The sequence below is a fragment of the Rhinopithecus roxellana genome, chromosome 9, assembly GCF_007565055.1.
Source record: "Rhinopithecus roxellana isolate Shanxi Qingling chromosome 9, ASM756505v1, whole genome shotgun sequence".
NCBI classification, from domain to species: domain Eukaryota; kingdom Metazoa; phylum Chordata; class Mammalia; order Primates; family Cercopithecidae; genus Rhinopithecus; species Rhinopithecus roxellana.
The window spans coordinates 86222133-86243341 of record NC_044557.1 but is presented as its reverse complement, the minus strand read 5'-3'; the positions used below and the strand labels follow the sequence as shown (position 1 = coordinate 86243341).

The window sequence follows — 21209 nt, the reverse complement described above, 5'->3', positions numbered from 1 at the left end:
ATATTCCATTTTATCTCTTCTGGCTTATCATCCATTCCTTAAGTGGATTGCTCCAGAGTTTACATGTATCTTTAGCTGATCACATCTTAACTTCAAAAAATATTATAATAATTTGCATATAACACAAGAACTTCTATTTTCCCACCCATTCTTTGTGCCAGTTTTTTTGTTACATACTTTATTTGTATATGCGCTATACACTACAGAATTCAATGTTCTTATTTCTTCTTTAAGTAGTCAATTAATCTTTCAAAGAAATTTTAAAAGTGAAGGAAACACATCTTTTCTATTTATTCACTTATTTACTATTTATTAGGTTCATCACTGCTTTATATAGTTTCCGGTTTCCATTTGCTTTTATTTCTGACTGACGAGCTTATGTCAGGCAAAGAAAAAACAGGAATTGTGCTCCCTTTGTCTCCTAAACCGTGATCTCTTTATACAGTACCTGAAACTTTGGAGGCGTCGGCTTCAGGAACACATGAAACTATTTCCAATACACTCTGGAAAGTGCATGAGCAGAAGTACGTGTAATGTTAAGGGACCCACAGAAGAGCCAATCCACTCTGCCTAGTCACACTCAGAACAATTTTACCAAAATGGTAACATGGTCCAAGGTCAAACAGATATTTTCCAAAAGGTTGAATACAGTATCTTCGTTTAAGAGAGAGAACAGTGTTAGAAAAAGGTGTGTGCAGAAACTCGCTGGTGTAAACCACCTGCACATATACCAGCAATGGCGAGGAGCAAGTGCCCTGTACGTCAAGTAGGGGATTGGGGCAAAGGGACTGAAGGGGAAGATCTGGGCCAGATCCTGAAGTACCATGGATGTCATAGGAGGGACTCTGGACTTTATCTCATCAGCACTGGGAAAGTATGTACCAGGGCAGTGGCACGGGCGCGTGTGTACTGAAAGGATGACAACGGGAAACAAGGCTGTCAGCAGAGAGACCGACTCTCTACAGTGACAAAGGCGTGCAGTGGACTGCAGAGTCATTGGGAGACATCGCAGAAGTCCAATCACAGGGCTTAGGGACCACTTAGACTTGGGAATAATGGAAAAGGAGAATTAGAAGACATCGAATCTCAATCCCAAAAGCAGGGAAAAGAACCATGGAGACCAAAAGAAAAGGGAGCAAGGGCCACAGGCTTGGGGGCAGGATCCACACAGCGCTTCAGCTGTCCACCCACGCTTCCAAACCTCTGTGTGCAGCAAACCACACAGCAGCATTTTTCTCATCTTCAACTGTCATTTAGAACTGCAGGGGTCATGACGTGAAAGCCAGATATCAATAGGGGGAAGAAAAAGACGAACTCGGTGACAACCTGTGCCATTTCCAAGAATTACTTATGGGTAACGGCAGCAGGAGATGAGGGGATGAGAAAGAAACACACACCAGGTTCATGATGGAGCAAATGGAATGCTCAGAAAGGGCCTGAAATACTCTAATATCCACAGCCGTCCTGGCCAAGCCTTCCCCAGGGGCAAGAGCTCTAATGCTTTATACAAATTCAAAACAGAGGTGAGTCTTGGCAGGAAAGGCTCTTACTCTCAGGATTGAAAAAGTGACAGATGATGAAATAAGATACTAAAAGGCCCAGCTAAACCATTAATTCTTGCTGAAGGCATTCTCCAATGGTTGGGAAGAAAAACAGTCTTTCCTATAAACTAAAATCACACTTATTTAGAGCTGTATCATTTTCCAGGGATTTTATGCCAACATTAACATGGACAACAACATGCTATCTTACGCTGCAGCACACAGGGCCCTGGAGGAGGAGGGGCTGCATGGGATCCCTCTGCCTCCCCATTCGAGGATAGACAGGTAAGCATTTAAATAATACCCATCCAGCCCACCCTACTCAGATAAGCAAGACCTAGCTGGACAGGAACACCGGGACGAGCTCAGAGGTGAAGAGCACCTGCTTTCCAAAGGCTGCTGGCACTGTGGCAGGAATGGGAGACTCAGCTCCACCTCCAGCTTCCAGATTCCGCTACTCCAACTTTGCCAGAAGGAAAAGTTTTGGTGAGAAACTGTCATTCTCCTAACGCAGCAAAGAATACCCTGAGTATCTCTTGCCACCTCTGGGTTTCCAGTGTACAAACTGTCCAATTTCTTTCTCCCTGAAGGAAGACTAGGTCTGGAAAGTAGGCAGGAGAGAAAGCCTTCGTATGAGAAGGGCCTCCTAGGCAGAAACGACCTGAGGCCCAGACGGCTGGGAGCTCCACAAAGTGCCCATCCTACGGGGATGCCAGGAGTGATGCAGAACAGATGCTGGACTTGTCCAGGAGTTCCTAAGACATGTGCTATCCACTGAGCCCCCACTAACAGGAGAGGCAAGCCAGAATGGAGCCATGCCAGGCTGAGCGGGAAGTGTGTGTGCACAGTGAGAACCACACACAGGAATGCTGCCATCATCAGCATTATTATTACGGCATGGCATGATACGTAAAGCCCATTCACTTACGACCACCTGAGAGGCAGTTCTCATGTAACACCTGGTTTCCTAATGAAAAGCCTACATCCCAGAGAGGCTAAGCAACTTGGCCCAATGGCACGGATCTAACGGGAGGCAGGACAAAAACACACCGAGGTCAGGATTCTAAACGCAGTGCTGCTGAGACTCTAGAACAAGACTGCTGTGTGGCAGTAAGACATTTACCTGGTTGCTGGGAGAGTACTGACTCGGGTGAAAAACACGGACGGCTCGACTTCTATATGCAGCCCCAGGGAGAGGCTCCTGTAATATCCTTCAGTGTGGCCCGGGCCTCCGGAGTATTTGAAATTCAGGATGGCTTCCAGGGTCTAAAAGATATTTAAAAAAAAAAAAACAAAATCACATACACATGTTAGTAACTCTCTAGTTTGATCCACCAGGAGGCAAGCGGCTTCGCTTAGGAAGAGTCTGAAGATAATCCCAACTAGTCAAGTCATCAGCATTGGCCGACTCACATCCCCGGCGGGCACTGTCTTACATCCCTGGCGGGCACCAACTCATACCCCCGGCAGGCACCAACTCACACCCCCGGCGGGCATCGACTCACACCCCCAGCGGGCATCGACTCACACCCCCGGCGGGCACTGTCTTACATCCCTGGTGGGCACCTACTCACACCCCTGGCAGGCACCGACTCACATCCCCGGCGGGCACCATCTTACATCCCTGGCGGGCACCGACTCACACCCCTGGCAGGCACCGACTCACACCCCCAGCGGGCACCGACTCACATCCCCAGCGGGTACCGTCTTACATCCCTGGTGGGCACCGACTCACACCCCCAGCGGGCACTGACTCACACCCCCGGCGGGCACCATCTTACACCCCTGGCGGGCACCGACTCAGACCCCCGGTGGGCACCATCTTACACCCCTGGCAGGCACTGTCTTTCCTGTGATGCCCCAGAGTGTACACAATTCTCAGACTGTACGTGCAAACGGAAAGGGCTTCCAAAACTTACTCTGTGGTTAAATACAGCTTTATTTTATTTTATTTTGTATTTTTGGAGATGGAGTCTCACTCTGTCAGCCAGGCAGGAGGCAGTGGCATGAAATTGGCTTCCTGCAACCTCCGCCTCCCAGGTTCAAGCAGTTCTCCTGCCTCAGCCTCCGAGGGATTACAGACGCATGCCACAATGCCCGGCTAATTTTTGTATTTTAGTAGAGACGGGGTTTCACCATGTTGGCCAGGCTGGTCTCAAACTCCTGACCTCAGGTGATCCACCCGCCTCGGCCTCCCAAAGTGCTTGGATTACAGGTGTGAGCCACCACGCCTGGCCTAACACGGCATTTTGGAGAGAGCATCATTTCAACATAAAATGTTGTGTGAGCATCGTTTCAACACAAAATGAGGTGACAGGCGGGGTGGCGGTGCTTCTATCCAGAAGGTAGGGTCACTTGGGCTGACAGTGAGTAAAAGCTGACAAACTCCACATTCAGGATGCTTCCTGGAATCCATCCAAGAGATGACTTCACCAGGCAACTGAGGCATTTCAGGAGGGGCAGGGTGCTGCACAGCGGGGACTGCCCATGTGCTCCTGCTGGGGCCCAGTGGCACTCAGTGAGAGGCAAGGAACAGAGGTATGCGGAGACCCCCCCATGGGGGTGGTGCTGCATGCAGGATGGCTGGGGATGGAAGGGGAACATGACAGCTTCTCTGCATCCCCGAGTACAGGGTAACATCAGGGGACTGTGGAGCCTGGGGGCACCCAAAGTAACCATAGAAACAAGAAGTTCAACCAGGTTCGCCTCTGGACTGAAAGACCCCGCCTTCCCCAGGACCGTCCTGAAGCAGCAGATACAGCAGATCCGGCCCATGGGCCAAATCTGGCCACTGCCTGTTTTTGTGTGGCCTGAGAGCTAAGAACAGTTTTTACATTTTTTTTACAGCTTGTAAAACAAAACAAAACAAAACCAGAGAAGAATATGCAACAGTGACCATATGCGGCCGGCAAAGCTTAAAATACTTATTATGTGGACCTTTACATCAAAGATTTACAGATAAAACTCAGAGGAAAACATAGGAACAAATCTTCATGACCTTGGATTAGGCAAAGGTTTCACAGATATGACACCAAAAGCATAAGCAAAACGCAAAAAAAAAAAAAAAAAAAAAAAAAAAAAAAAAAAAATCAAAGCTTCTCAACTGTAAAATAGGGACAATCACTAATACGTATCTCACTAGAGTGCAGATGTGATGAGGAAACACAATGACAGAACAAGAAGTCGCTCATTAAATAAATTCCTTTCTCCCCTGCAACGTACCCATCTGACACCCGGAGGCAACATGGCTTAGAAACGGAGGAAACTAGTTTCAGTCCCGTTTCTTCGAGGTTTTGTTTCATATTCTTGTAAAGTGGCAAAGAATGCATAACATGAAAGTTATCATTTTCACAATTCTAAGTACACAGTTCAGTGGTGTTAAGCACAATCATTCTGTTTATCAACCATCTCCATCATCCATTTCCATCCCCAAAACTTTTGAATCTTCCCAAACTGACCCCCTGAACCCATTAAACATGGTCTCCCTTCTCCTAGGCCCTGGCACCCACCATGCTACTTTTTGTCTTCTTGAATTTGACACTCTAGGCACCTTGCATGAGTGGAATCCTACAGTACTTGTCCGTTTGTGAGTGGCGGATTTCACTCAGCATAATGTCCTTGAGATTCATCTGTGTTGAATCGTGGGTCAGAATTTCCTCTTTTTAAAGACTGAGTAATATTCTGTTACATGTATGCACTGCATCTTACTCATCCATTCATCTGTCAATGGGCACCTGGGTTGCTCCTACCCCTTGGCTCTTGTGAACAGTGCTGCTATGGTTGGACAATGCCATGACCCTGCTTTCAGTTCTTCAGGGTATATGCCCAGAAGAGGAATTTCTGAATCGTGTGGGTATTCTGTATGTACCTTTTTGAGGAGCCACCATGTTGTTTTGCACAGTGGCTGCACCATTTTACATTCCCACCAGTAGTGCACAGGGTTCCTATTTTCCCACATCCTTACCACACATTTGCTATTTTCTGTTTTTGTGATAACGGCCATACTAAGGGGCATGAAGGGATATCTCACTGTGGTTTTGATTTGCATTTCTCTGGTGACTAGTAATGTGGAGCATCTTTTTATGTGCTCATGGTCCATTTATGTATCTTCTTTGGAGAAATTTCTATTTGAGTCCTTCAAGTCTCATTTTTAAAGCTCACTATTCCAGATCCCCTCTCACCACTCCTCAAGGTGTCTTTCATGACTACATATTGACAGGTTCCCTTCAATATCTGTACTGCCAGAGAAATACCTTCACTGATTCTCTCCACCTGTGTAAATATTACTCCTCCTTGACAGCCCAAATAAAGCCACCCCTTCCCCTTACTTACAAATGGCTCAGTAAAATACAGATTTTTAAAAATATTCAAGGATCACATTTTGGCCTCACCAAAATCCCAAATCCTTTTTTCATTCCCCTTACTCCCCAGCACCGCCCTGTCATCTCCAAAGGGTTGCTGATTTCTTGTGAATGTGTCTTAGACCTCTTAAATTGCCCTTGTCATCAGCAGAAGGTGAGTCTCGACACACACACATACTCAATAAATCTTTCTGTCAAAACTTTCAGAGTTCAACTGACTTTCACCTGTTTGATCTATTTTTTCATTCATCTTTTCTAACACTTCCTGGGTATCTTCTAAGTGCAGGGCTCTGTGCTCAGTACAAGATGAAGAAGATGTAGTCCCTGATCTCAGAAAGTTCAGTAAATGCTGAGTGAGTCAATGTATGAATACATTAAATAATAAATAAATGAAGCCAACCAGCTAACCAACTGCCTAACATGCATGCAGCATCTTCCTCAAACTGCAGGCACAGTGGTCATGGAAATAAACAAACTCCCAGTAATGGCTGTGAAAAGCCAAAATCTGTGAAGCAACAACAAATGTCACACTGGCTTTTTGGTTTTTTTTTTTTTTAAGGTAAACTTAAAAGTCACCTACAGAGAGTGACGTAAAATAAGTCACCTGGGGAATGAACAAAAGGACACAGAGACAACTGTCAAAGGAGCACATCACCAAGAAGAAATAGCCTGTGTTTCTACTTTCTGGGAATTCACTGTTTCTTTACTCTGTAGAAAACCACAAAAAAGACAGAATTATGAGGGGAAATATCTAATTTAACAAAATTAAGCACAGAAAAGGTGTATTAGTCCATTCTCACACTGCTGTAAAGAACTGCCTGAGACTGGGTAATTTATAAAGAAAAGATGTTTAATTGAGTCACAGTTCCGCACAGCTGGGGAGGCCTCAGGAAACGTAGAATCATGGCAGAAGGGGAAGAAGCATGTCTCACATGGCAGCAGGAGAAAGTGAACGAGTATATGAAGGAGGAACAGTCAAACACTTATAAAACCATCAGATCTCATGAGAACTCACTATCATGAGAACAGCATGGGGGACACCGGCCCCCATAATCCAATCACCTCCCACCAGGTCCCTCCCTCGACATGTGGGGATTATGGGGATTAAAATTCAAGATGAGATTTGGGTGGGGACACAGAGCCTAACCGCATCGAAAAGTTTTCTGGAGTTCAGTGTCACTGCCTTACCTCTTTGAGATAAAAACAAAAACCAGAAATAACAAAAAAAGGCCTCCTCAGTCTTTTAAAATTAGAATATTATATATAAGGTCGTGTGTGTGTGTGTGTGTGTGTGTGTGTGTGTGTGTGGTGTGTATGTGTGTGTATATATATATAGTCTTATTGATAATCAGAACAATCAGAGCATAAGGGGAGCTGGGAAGTGGAAAGACACAGGATGTCCAAGCCCTTTTTTCCTCAACCCAAGAGACTTCATAAGACGTTCCTGTCTGAGAGTAGTTTTCAATCCTTGCTTTGACAGAAGACTATTACAGAAATCATTCATAAACAAGGGACTACAACCAAAATGTTTATTTTCTAGGCACACAACTTAGTATTCCAGCTAACATGAACGGCCTGTCAGTGGGTATCTTGTATTAAAGGCACCTACTCCACACCAAGTGCTGCACTGAGTGACCTACGCCCCCAACTGCAACAGTCACGAGAGCCCCATAAGGGAAGTGCTGTTTTCATCAATGAGGCTCGGAGCACCCAGGAAGCAGCATAGGCAGGAACTGAATGCAGAGCAACGTACCTGCACAGCCCACTCTCTTGCCATTCAGGCAAACTGTTTAGAATAGCATTCATTCACCCATGCAATAATTCGCTCACTAACCCTGTCTACTATGTCCCAGGGACTATGGCACCTGAGAGGAAGAAGGCACAGTGCCACCCTTGGCGCACCTGACTCTAGGAAAAGAAGCCTTGAGGCCTCTGAGTAAAGTGCGACATGCTGTGTCATGGATAAGTGTACTACGATCTATGAGAATACAGGAGGAAAAAGGACTACATGTGCCAGGTGGGTAGGAGTTGCAGAGGAAGGCACAACAAACCAGTAAGGAAGACAGGACTGGACAATTATCAAATTGAAAATGGATAAATACCAGAAAAAAAGCCAACTATCCTTAAACCTACTTCTTGAAAGTATCACTAAATGTGACAATCCTCTAAGCTAAGTTGGTCAAGGAAAAAGAGAAGAGAAAAACAAATCACCAACATCAGGAATGAAAATGATTATCGGTACAAATCCTACAGACTCATACATACATTAAAAATTGACATTAAAAAGACAATCAGGGAAGAGTGTCAACAATTTTGTGCCAACAGATGCAACAACTTAGATAAAATGGTCACACATTACCAAAAGGAATTAAGGAGAAACAGAAAATCTGAAGAGCCTCATGCCAATTGAAGACATTGGATTCGTAATCAAGAATATACTTCCAAAAGATGGTCAGGCATTGTGGCTCATGCCTGTAATCCCAGCAGTTTGGGAGTCTGAGCGGAGGCAGATCACTTGAGCCCAAGAGACTGAGATAGCCTGGCCAACATGGCGAAAGCCCAACTCTACTAAAAGTACACAAATCAGCTGGGCTTAGTGGAGCAGGCCTGTAATCACAGCTACTCAGGAGGCTGAGGAATGAGAATCATTTGAACCCGGGAAGCGGAGGTTGCAGTGAGCCAAAATCATACCACTTTACTCCAGCCTGGGTGTCAGCAAGACTCTGTCTCCAAAAACAAACAAACGGGCAAACAAGAATATACTCCCAAAAGAAACCCCAAGCTCAGATGGTCTCTCAGCTGAATTCTAACAAATATTTAAATTAGAAAGAATATCAATTTTATGTAATAAACATTTTTAGCCATTAGAAAAAAGGAGAAAACTTTCCCAATCTTTTTATGAGACCAATATTACTCAAATATCAAAATCAGATAGAAAACTTCCAAGAAAACTATTCATGAGGCCTATATCCCTCACGATTTTAAATGTAAAAATTATTTTTAAAGTACTAATGAATCAAGTTCAGCAAAATACAAAATGGGTAATACATCATGGCCATCAATAGCGCAAGGTTGGTTTAATCTTCAAAAATCAATCAATGTCATTCACCATATGAATAGGCTATTGGCAGGCAACAAAAAGAAAAGCCGAATGATCAACAGCTTCAGAAACAATAGTTGACAAAATTCAAAACCCATTTATAGTTTTTTAAAAGCTCTCAGCAAACTAGGCATGGAAAGGAACATCCTCATTCTATGAAATACACCCATGAAAAACCTAGAGTCGAAACCATACTTAATGATAAGCAATGGAATGTTTTGCACCTAAAATCCAGATTAAGGCAAAGATGTAGCTGTAATAATTTTTGTAAGCATTGTACTTGAGATCCTAGCAAGTTCAATACGTCAAGAAACAAAGTGCATACATGTTGGAAAGGAAGAGGTAAAACTGTCTTTGTTTGCAGACAACATAATCATGTGCCAAAAACATCCTAAGAAATCTACTGGAACTCTCAGAAATTGCTGGTGGTACTATAAAATAGTAAAATCCTCTTGAAAAAATAGCTAGGTAAATCCTCCTAAGCTTAAACCTACAATTAACATATTACTCAGCAAAGCAACTCCTACCAAGAAAAAGAAAAACACGTATCTACACAAAACATGTATGTAAATGTCCACAGAGACTTTATTCATAATAATACCAAACTGGAAATAACCTCCATGTCCAACATGAGGTAGATGACCGAATAACAAATTGTAGTAAATTCATAAAATGAAATACTGCTCTGAAAAGGAATGGAGCATATTACTCATACATACACAAAATGGAAGAATCCAAAACACCTTATTCTGAAAGAAAGAAGCCAGACACACAAGAGTGCATACCACTGGTTGTATGTATATGAGATACTAGAAAAGCTCAGCCTTTGGTAGCAAGAAGGAGGTGAGTAGTTGCCTGGAGTTAGGGGCAGGAGATGGTTAGCTGCAAAGGGGTCAGAGAAACCATGGAGGGCAATAAAAATATTCTTTATCTTGGTGGTGGTGGTGGTGGTGGTGGTGGTGGTGGTGGTGGTGGTGGTGGTGGTGGTTACATGCGGTATATATTTGTCACAATTCATCAAACTGTATGGTTAATGAGGCTGCATTTTATAGAATGCAAATTATACTCAGTAAAGTTGATTTCTGAAATTGATCCTGACCATTAATAGGCATACAATCACTTGTAAACATTATGAAAGACTCCAAGTCACAGTGTGGGCCACATTGATGTGGGACTGGCCATGTCTAAGGGCGAATGTGAGGCCCTCGAAGAGGCTTCAGATGGAGACTTAAGAGTCCCGGGTTCTGCATCAGAAGAAACAGCAGTGAGGTTATTATTCACCATAACTAAAGCTTCACATGACCTGGGAGAAGTCACATCACTTTTCTAGTACTCAGTTTCACCGTAAAACCTGAAGGTCATGCCAGATGTTGCCTGAGGTTTTGACTAGCTCTTATATGAACAGTTATTCTTATTTTCCTAATGTTCCACAACTTCCAGTGTAACTAAAGACTATTGTCAGAGAAAAACAATCACCCTCATATGTATGTCAGCCAATTTAAATGTATATGAAGTAGATCTCTAAGATTTAAAGACCTCAGTTGAACCTATCACCACAGATTTCCTTCTGCTCTGTTTCTATAATATGACATAAAATTAATAGCTGTGATGTGATCCACTTAATAAGTCAAGCATTGAAGACCAAAGGCTGGGGCTCATTCCCCAAGAGGCCAGCACAACGGTTTACTTAAGGTCAATGAAACTCACAAATGAAAGCCATACCATTACTTTCCAGTTAATTGGCACTTTCAGCCAAAGTCTTTCTTCAGTGTTAATGATGCCTTAAAGATGCCAAGTAACTACAAATTAAGTGATCCATCCACAGCAGTGCAGGCATGGGTTTGAACAACAGCAGCCATCAAAACAGCTTCCAGCCAAGAGTCCCAGGAGTCCCGTGGTGACTGAGAAGAGTTAGGACACAAGGTCCAGAGGAGGGGGTATGTCTAGGGACTGTTAGAAGACCAAGTTGAAAGTCTGGTTGAGGGTACTAAGGAGAGCACTGAGTCAGAGAGTTGAGGCCAGACAGAACCTGGGACCCCCAACCTAACTGCCTGGGTGATGAGCCCAATGCCATAGACCACAGCAGCACAGAGGGCCACTATTTCCTACCTGGACTTACGCTCCAGCCAAATTTCACCTTCTCTGAGAAGCCTTTCCAGCATCTCCAAAGAAACTCTGCCACTCTCTAACATATACCACATGGACACTCTGCTTCTACACTGCTAGAGCACCCATCACACCTGGAGTTACACACTTTGTCAATAAGAAGTGTAGTCGATCGTTTAAAATGTAAGTGATATAAAATGGTCGGTGCTGAGATGGTTTGCTCCCACCTCTGTCACCACGTCCAGACCACTGTCCTCTCCCATCCCCTACAACCACTTTTATTAGTTTTCTTTAATGTGTCCACATGTATTTACATAGATTTATTTACACAGATACAAGAAAATACAAATGTAAAACCTTTTTCCTCCCCACCATCCTCCTCCACCTAGCACCACCTTGCAATAAATAAATTACACACGCTGTCCACCTTTGTATGCCTTATGGTTTGTTAGCTTTCACTTAACAGATCCTGAAAATTTTTACTTCGTACAGACACAGCATCCTTTAGAGAATATTCTTTGCAGGTTATTTGTAGACATGTGTGCCATTCCATAGAACAGATGCACTATAGCTCATTTAAACAGCCCCCTATATATTGGAGTTTTGGTTGTTTTCAATAGTTTGTTATTATGAATAATGTTATAATAAATAACCACAAACAGAAGTAACTTTCTATATATGAAGATATTTCTGAAAGATACATTTTTCAAGGGAGATTTCTGGGTCAAAAAGCAAATCTTGTCATTGTAATGGATACTACCCATTTCACATGTTAACAGCCACGCTTGAGAGCGCACTTCTCTTCTCAAAGCCTTGAAAATAAGGTCTATTGTTCAACTTTTGGCTTTTTGACAGTCTGACAGATGAAGAATCTCAGTGCAGTTTCATTTTACATTTCTCTCATTATTAGAAAAGTTGAACACCTTTCCATAAACTTGGTGCATTTTCATGCCTTTTTCATGAATTACACATTCATATCATTTCCCTATTTTTTCAGTTGACCTGTCTTTGTCGTCCAAATTCCTGGGAGGTTTTCTACACGAAGGAGATTACCCCTTGTATGAAATCATGTCGGCAGATAAAGACAGTCTTGCTTCTTCATTTCCAAAATCTATGCCATTTAAATTTTCTTTCTTGGACTATTGCACTGGCCAGGACTAGTAAATCAATAGATGAGAATAAAGATTCCAAAAATAAACCCACACTGACACAGGTAATTTATTTTTTACCAAAAGCTAAGGCAATTCAATGATAAAATTTACCTTTTCTACAAACAATGGTGGAACAACTGGACAAAAATGTGTAGAAACAAACAAATCCCAGCATTGACCACACATTATTTTGAGATGGGTCATACATCTAAACATATAACACCTAGAATGTCTAGAAGAAGACATGGAATATCTTTGCAGTCTTGGGACAGGAAAAGAGATCTCACAGAAGACACAAAAAGCACTACACATCAAAGGACAAAAATTTCATTTAAGATAAATTTTCATCCAGGGAAATCTCCAAAAAGTTAGAATACAAAATTTGTCCATTCCATCCAAGTTGTCAAACGTATTGAAACACAACTCTTCATAATGTTCTTTTTCTTTTGAGACAGAGTCTCGCTCTGTCGCCCAGACTGGAGTGCAGGGACGCGATCTGAGCTCACTGCAACCTCCACCTCCTTGGTTCAACCGATTCTCCTGCCTCAGCCTCCTGAGTAGCTGGGATTACAGGGGTGTGCCACCATATCCTGTTACTTTTTGCATTTTTAGTAGAGACGTGGTTTCACCACGTTGGTCAGGCTGGTCTTGAACTCCTGACCTCAAGTGATCCACCTGCTTCGCCCTCCCAAAGTGCTGGGATTACAGGCGCGAGTCACTGCGCCCGGCCCATTATGTTCTCTTATTAACCTTTTCATGTCTGTAAGATCCATAGTATGTCCCTCTTTCATTCCAGATGTTAATAGTGTTTCTCTCTTTTGTTGACACACCTGCTACGGAATTATCAACTTTATTAATATTTTGAAAGAATTAATTTTTGGCTTTGTTAATTTTCTCAAGTGTGTGTTTGTACCCAACACAGGACTTGGCACAAAGTCCTGTTCAATTCAATAAATGCTTGCTAAGTAGAATTACATTTGATGATTTATACATTAACTATGTATCAATGTCCATTAAATGGATGGATGGATAGTCTTATTAATAAACATATTTTTTTCCAGACTCCATAACCTGGCTTTACAAAGATTTCTCCCTCCTCTCCACCCTACCCTCTTCCCACTGACAAATTCTTCCTTGGTTATTGGGTTTCTGCGGACAACTCACATCACCTAGGGAGTCTCTGTGACCCTGCAAAGCCCAGGCTGGCTGCACCTCCTCAATAAACAGCAGAGAGCACTTTGCCTGCCTCTGACTTACCACACTGCAGCACAAGTGCTTGGATCCTTCAACAGAATAAAAGCTCCCTGCAGGCAGAGACCATGTTCCATACCTAGGTGTCTGGAAGAGCAGGTGCCCCACATGCATTCTGTTTAACCAAATGACAGCATCTTCACAACATATCTCAGAGAAAGGAGAAAGCTGACACTTAGTAGGCTCATACTGTGCTCCAGGCACTGTGAGCAGCACTTCAGGAACTTTAAGTCCTACCACAATGCTACACAGGTGTTACTACCTAAAAAGCTCACTACTATTGAAAGCTTAGGGCAATAAATAGCCTTGCCACAAAGCTCAAAGCCAGGCCTGAGTCCGAAGGTCCTGCTCTTCCAGCAGCCCTATGCTGTCTTTCAGAGAAAAGCTAAGGAGACAAAGAATGAGACTGTGAGCAGAAAGCTGGCACTGTCCTGAAGAAGCAGGCCTGGCTTCCCAAAGGAAGACCAGTTTCACAGATGCCGCGCCATGAGGCTGCCCTGGACTTGGTGCTAAATGGTGCATTCAAGATGCTCACAGTTTTTCTCCTCCTGTGTACACAGCTGGAGGAGGGTAAACTGTGGAAGGGCTGATTTTAATAAATTTAGTAAAACTGAAATACAATCAGCATAAAATTAGACAGCAGAGATTTGTTAGGAATCAGCAGAATTGTCCTTACCTTAATTCACTGTTACAAGCCATAAGCAATTAGAACATTTTCCATTTGTACTCATTTAGTTATGAGAAACACTCTCTGGCCATAGGATGTGGACTATTAAATACTGCTGATCTTCAATATTCTAGAAATGTACTTGAGAGCCAGGCACTTCAACAGACTTCTGGCTTAGAGAAAGGAATGCTATATCCTTCCAAAGCTGTATGACTGAAATCAGCTCGAGAGGAGACACTAAGGTGTTACGCATGCAGGAAGTTGGTGGGGACCCACAGCAAGGATGCCAAACTAAGTAACTGCAGAGGGCTAGAAACTGCTAGCAGGTCAGCAAGAAGCAACCCTAACAACAGTGTGTGTTGGGTGGCCAGCTCCTGCCAGACAGAATGCTGGGAGCTGCACACACTGGGTCTCTCTCGGGACTTCCCCATCCTATCCGACAGGAAGGCCTTGAATAGCAACTGTCGCTCAGCAAGGTAAGGTACACTGCTCCAGTCACATAGCTAGTAAACCACAGAGCTCAGGTGCATCTGAGCCCAAAAGCCACAATTGCCAGGCTAACCACACTGAAGGCCACTGATATAGGAAGGGGCATTGTGACTTCACCAGGAATTGGCCTGAAGAAATGTCTTTCAATGCCTTGCGCCACGTGAGCCCACCGCCAACACCAGACAAGGCAGTAAACTGAGAACCCCTACAGGAGAATCCTGGAGTCTGGTCACAGCTCCCCCTTCAAGCCTAGGTGTAGACTCAAGAAAGTCACTTTTCCTTTCTTGGTATCAACTTCCCCATCTGTGTAATATGGACTTGGACCAATTAATCTCCAGTGGCCCTTTCCACATGACTGGGCTATACAGGGGAATTGAATGCCCAACGCATCCATCACTGGACAAACACTGGCTACGAGGGGCCACGTGGTGGGGCTGTGGAGAGAGAAGAGGCAGCCGGAGCCAGACCACACAGGCACACCAGGCTCTGAAAGGACCCATGCTTGTGCTCCGAAGGAGCTGGGAAGCCTTCAAAGACTTTTTAGCTAAAGGCATGACCTCAACGACTTCTTTAAGAACATTCTGGCTGTAATGTGGAAGACAGACTGGGGACAAGGCTAAAGAGGAGGTGCCAAGCTAGCAGATGAAGTCACTGCCAGGTGAAGACTGATGGGGACGTGTTCAGGAGGTGGCATGGAGTGAACACTGATGGTCAGGCTCTGCACGCGTGCTGCCAATAAAGACATCAGAGCTGACCAACTGTACGCTGAGTGGGAAGGGAAAAGGGGAGTCACGGTTCTCTTCAAGATTAGATTCTTGACCAAAGAAACGAGAAGAAGGCACTACCAGTTACTGAAGTCGGGGAGAGTGGGGGAGGAGCAAGAGGACAGGGTGTGGTGCGAAGATCCACGACTTTGATTTAGGACACAGTAAGTGTGAGATTCCCAAGGACATCCAAGTGATGACAGCGTGACACACGAATCTGAGTTGGGAGAAGTCGGGCTGAAGAGACGTGGCTCACAGGGAGATGCTGCAGAGCTCAGAGCAGGGAGCCCATCTGTCCAGAGAGCGCGCAGGAGCTAGCAGAGAGACCCTCGCCTGATGCCTGGGGCGCCTCGGAAGATAGGGTGCTGCGTGTGTGTTTACGGAAACAAATCATCACTATCGCATTATTTGTTTTTATTTTATTTACAGTTTAAGTTCTGGGGCACGTGTGCAGAACGTGCAGTTTTGTTACATAGGTATACACACGCCACGGTAGTTTGCTGCACCCATCAACCTGTCACCTACATTAGATATTTCTCCTAATGCCCCCCAGCCCCCGACAGGCCCCAGTGTGTGACCATCACATTATTTTTTCATACAGTCTTTCAGCCCTCTTGCTAATAAACACTTGTCATGTGAGGTATTTCAAATTTTGACAAAATGCATCTTAAGCAGCAAAGAATAAAACAGCAGCGCCCGCTCTGAAAGCAGGCTGCCCCATACGTCATCGTCTTTCCTGCCCAGGCCCCTGAGGGAGTGATCTGATCTCTTCAGGCAGCAGCTTTCGCGTGTGGGTTATCAGGAAGACAAAACCAGATAGTTTTTAAAACACCGAGAACAGTGCCTGGCGTTTGGAAAAAGTGCTGTAAGTACCAGCTAATATTATTATTACTCAATCAGTATTCAACAGTGAGAAAGGAAGATAAGATACTTGGAACAAATGAATTCATCAGTAGAGCCAAGAATAAAGAAACAAATTTCCACATCTGTCCCTACAGATAACCATCACTGGCCCCAATCACCCAGCTATAGTTCAGACCTCAGCACAGCCGCTCGCAGCCCTTCCACATCACACCCCTACTGCACCTCCTGTCTCAGGTCAAACACATACCTCCCCCTCACACACACACAAACGCACGACACACACACACACAAACGCACGCCACACACATATACAGACACACATACCACACACACCCAATACACACACATAGACACACCCCACACATGTACACACACACCACACACCCAACACACACACCACACACACACACCCAACACACACATCCCACACACACACTCAACACACACACAGACATGCATACCACACACACACCCAACACACACCTCCAACACATACACACACACACACACACCCACCCCAGAACTTCCCTCGTGCTGCATGGTGGAAAAGGTGCTGAAAGCTAAATTGTTTCACACCTGTATGCCTGAAATGAATGCCCTTACCCACTCTCTCCAACTAGGAAATTCCTAGTCCTTATTCCAGAAGACTAAGACACTCCCTCTGGTACTCCCTTCCCTGCCCTCAGCTTAGACACAATCTCTCTGGTCTCTGTGTCACCAGACATCTCCTCCATGTCTCCATCCCACCAAAGTGTATTTTCATCATGTGAGAAGCGGAGAATAAAAAGGACAGCCCAGGACTGCTGTGAGAATTGAATGAGAAGGAGATTTGCCACAGTGCCTGGCCAAGGGCAAGGATTCCACAGATGTTGGTTCCGGCATTCTCTTGTTCTCCTCTGCTCACTCATGCTCCATGGGCAGGGCCACACGGGCCTCCAGCACCTGGAACGTGGCCTGACACCCCTGAGGCTGCATCCCAAGCTGGCCTTCAAGTCAGGACGATGAGTAGGACCAGGCCCTCACTCTAGCGGGTGGAGATGACAGTATTGTGGGGAACAAATAGGCTATGTCCTGTGCATCACAGGTCAGCAACAGCACATCTGGAAAACACCTTCAGCAAACAACACGTTGACACAAGGTGTGCGTGGATGGACAGGTGGCCCTGGCTCCACCCACACTGCTGTCTAGATGGCAATCAAGTGGTGAGACAGAAGCAGAGCACACAGCAACTGATCCAGAGGGCGGCGGCCTCTCCTGATGCAACAACACCCAGTGTCAGGCATGACGGCAGCCAGGGTAAGGTCAAAGCAAAAACACCACAAAGGGAGAGAGGCGGCTGAGCACAGAGGTCTTGGTAGGAAGCCAGATGTGCCAATATCTGCTGAGTCTGTCTAATCCACGTGCTTAGATGGTTCCCATTAGCAGGGCTTGATGAGAGGCCCTCCCTGGAGCCTCCACAGGATGCAAGTCACAGCTTCAGCTGGCTCTGTGTCCCTGCTAGACTGTGTGTCCCCCGAGACAGAGCACCTAGCATTTCATCCTCACACCCTGGTACCTGTAACTCACGGGGAGCTCAGTACAGAGCTGGAGAAGGAACGGAGTGAGAACAGGCCCATCCTGCATCGTCAAATCCTCAGGTCAATGTGAAATGATCTATAAGATCCCATCCGGTGTTAAATCTGTGGTAGCCAGTCCGTCTTTGATATCATTAGCCCTATGCTTCTGCACCTTCATTAAGGTGCTAATAACATTCTAGTCTCAGAGTCTGGAAGCACCATCAAATCCACTTTTACTGTCCACAGCCTCTCTGATAGGCATGGGGCCACGTGCCCTATTAACCAGGACTATAAACACGAAGTTCATTTACTCAAATGGTAGAGATGCAATTATGGCTTCACCCAAGAGAGCTACAAGAATAAGAAAGGCTTGATTCACAGAGGACACTTTCTTATTAATGAGGTTGGAGTAAGGAGCCAGGTTTACATTTGGGAGCTGTAAATATACCAGATAAACAGTGGGAGGATTTTCCAGTATACTCAGTGCTTCCCTGGATTGTGTGATTTTAAAAAACATAATATATAATTATTACCCACTTTTTATAGGTAAGAAAACTTAAACACTGAATGATTTAATGTGCACAACAAATAAATAGTTTAAATGCCAGCTGTATTTAAATTCAAAACCTGTGTTCTAGTCATTAAGCCATGGAGTACACTTGACTACTTCTTCTTCGATTTTCACTTCAATGTTTTGATAAAAAACTTGATGTATGAATGTCTGTGGAAGGCACAGCTGGAAGCTCTCCAGCCCACCCTGCTCACTAGGTAGCTGCCTTCCTGCTATGGTGCTAGCGATATCCCTAAGAACTGACGGTGACGGTCAGAGCATGTGGATTGGGCTGTATGAGGTATTTGATCACCAGGGCTACTTTCAACCCTGGACAACTTGTCAGTGGCCAGTCATCATCTCTCCATTGCCCTTTTCATCGATCTCTTCACTGAACAATTACACGGTGTGCATGTTCTAGTATGACTCCACAACTCTAAAGGGATGGCCAGGGCTGCATACAGGAGGCTTGTCATCAAGGGAAAACCCATATCCATCTCCCAGGAGCGAGACCCCACCAAGATCAAATGGAGCAATTCTAGTACTGACTATGTGGAGGAGTCTATAGCCCCTTAAGAAATTTGAGACTCACCTGAAGGGAACCAAAGGAGTCATTATCTCTTCCTTCGTCCACTGCTGATAGACATATATATGTAATGAGAAGCATGGAAACTCCCTCGAGACTGTCAGCACTGCCCAGCCCACCACCAACTACTCACCACCCAAGCCCCCCAGCCAAGACTACCCACAACAATCATGGCCTAGTGGAGGTACTCATGACCACAGTGCACACCAACACTACTTCCCAGGAGACTGCCCCTCTAACAAAGGGAAATGTGATGGCCTTGCTCACAACATAATCCGACATCCACAGACACTGCCAAGTTCAGTGATCAAGTGGCAAGGTCATCTCTGAGCTTAATAGGCGCACACTGGCAAGCTTTCTATGTCGCCATCCCAACACACATCATTCAGGGATATGACCTACTGTCTAGAGGAAGCCAATTATGATGACCTCAAGAAGGTGGTGAGGCAGTCACTAAAGGACTCCTTGGAAGGTGTCCTGAGCCATGGGGAGGTCCAAGTAAAGTGCAATAGAGATGTCCATGGAAAGGGGGAAACAGTCAAGAGATGTCCACGGAAAGGTGGAAACATTCAATAGAGGTGTCCACAGAAAGGTGGAAACATTCAATAGAGGTGTCCACGGAAAGGTGGAAACATTCAATAGAGGTGTCCACGGAAAGGTGGAAACATTCAATAGAGGTGTCCACGGAAAGGTGGAAACATTCAATAGAGGTGTCCACGGAAAGGTGGAAACATTCAATAGAGGTGTCCATGGAAAGGTGGAAACATTCAATAGAGGTGTCCATGGAAAGATGGAAACATTTGATGCTGGGGCTGGCATTTACCTTCGACAACTACTTTGTCAAGGTAATATCCAAGTATAAATGGTGGACCTCATGGTCCCTGTGACCTCCAAGAATGACCAGGCCCAACATCTCTTGCAATAGCAGAAGAGGAAAACAAGCCCTCAGCCACTAGAGCTCCCTGACCCAGCCCTACCCACAAGACACTCTGAATCTCCTCTCTCTGAGAGTTTCTATCCCTGAACCCATGAAGAAGGGAGATTAGGAGAATCATGTATAATCAATACCATCAACGTACTGTACCTGGCAGGGAAAAAATATACACATATATAGTGAAGTGTCCAAATGACTAGAGGCCTGTGAAACAATGAGCTATCAGTACAAGTGTTCAAACAGTGTACACCTGCACAGCAAGGTAAACTGAGCGACTTTGCAAGTACTCCCTCCCAACATTAAAGATTAAATGATTTTTTCCACAGAAAGTGAGAATTAAACAGAGGCTAAGAATCAAGTCAGTAACTTTGTTTTTCAACTGGGAAGCCCAAGATCCAACAGTCAACAGACCATCCCCCTGAACTCAAGGCCAAGGCCTGTGTTCCACCCTAGCCCTGCCCATCACCCAACCCCTTCTGCAGGGGATGGGGAGAACGCTTGTGCCTTGCTCGCCCTCACGGCAATCACACCATCCTGGGCCTCAACATGGCATCTAAATCTAATCTAATTCCAGCTTCTGGGCCAAACGCAGTGGTTCATGCCTATAATCCCAGCACGGGCAGATCACTTGAGGTCAGGAGTTCAAGACCAGCCTGACCAACATGGCGAAATCTCATCTCTACTAAAAATACAAAAATTAGCTGGGCATGGTGGCGCGTACCTGTAATCCCAGCTATTCGGGAGGATGAGACAGGAGAATCACTTGAACCCAGGGGTGGAGGTTGCAGTGAGCCGAGATCGCACCACTGTACTCCAGCCTGGGCGACAGAGCAAGATTGTCTCAAAAAAACAAAAACGAAAATCTATTATAGCTTCTTATCAATGAAAGAAGTACAACAAATCAATATTCAGGACAACTGGGGCAGTTTGAATATGGAATGTTGATGACATAACACTATTGTACTAACATCAAAGTTCATGGGTGTGACAATGGTTATTTAGGAAAGTATCGTTCTTAGGAGGCATGTAAAAATTATTTAAGGAGAGAAATAACAAAGTCTGCAACTTTCAGTTGGTGGCCCAAAAGAGCGTGTGTGTGTGTGTGTGTGTGTGTGTGTACAAACATACACAGAGAGAAAAAGTAGAGAAAAAATAAAAATGGATATAGATGATCAGTATACAATTTTTTCAACTTCATAGCTGAGATATTTCAAAATAAAATGTTGGGGGAAATACTAACAAATCAAGTCTTTTAGAGTCTTTGACTTTAAAACAATCACTGAAATGTG

General features: G+C 44.6%; 1 protein-coding gene across 3 annotated transcripts in view; it reads right to left on the bottom strand.

The window, feature by feature from the left end:
• TRAPPC9 (trafficking protein particle complex 9) overlaps nt 1-21209 on the bottom strand; it is a 735254-nt gene that overhangs the window by 286197 nt on the left and 427848 nt on the right. For all 3 annotated transcript variants that reach the window (XM_030937644.1, XM_030937642.1, XM_030937643.1), the window contains one exon: nt 2665-2807. In XM_030937644.1, coding sequence (XP_030793504.1) covers nt 2665-2807 — 143 coding nt within the window. The remainder of the gene's footprint in view (nt 1-2664; nt 2808-21209) is intronic.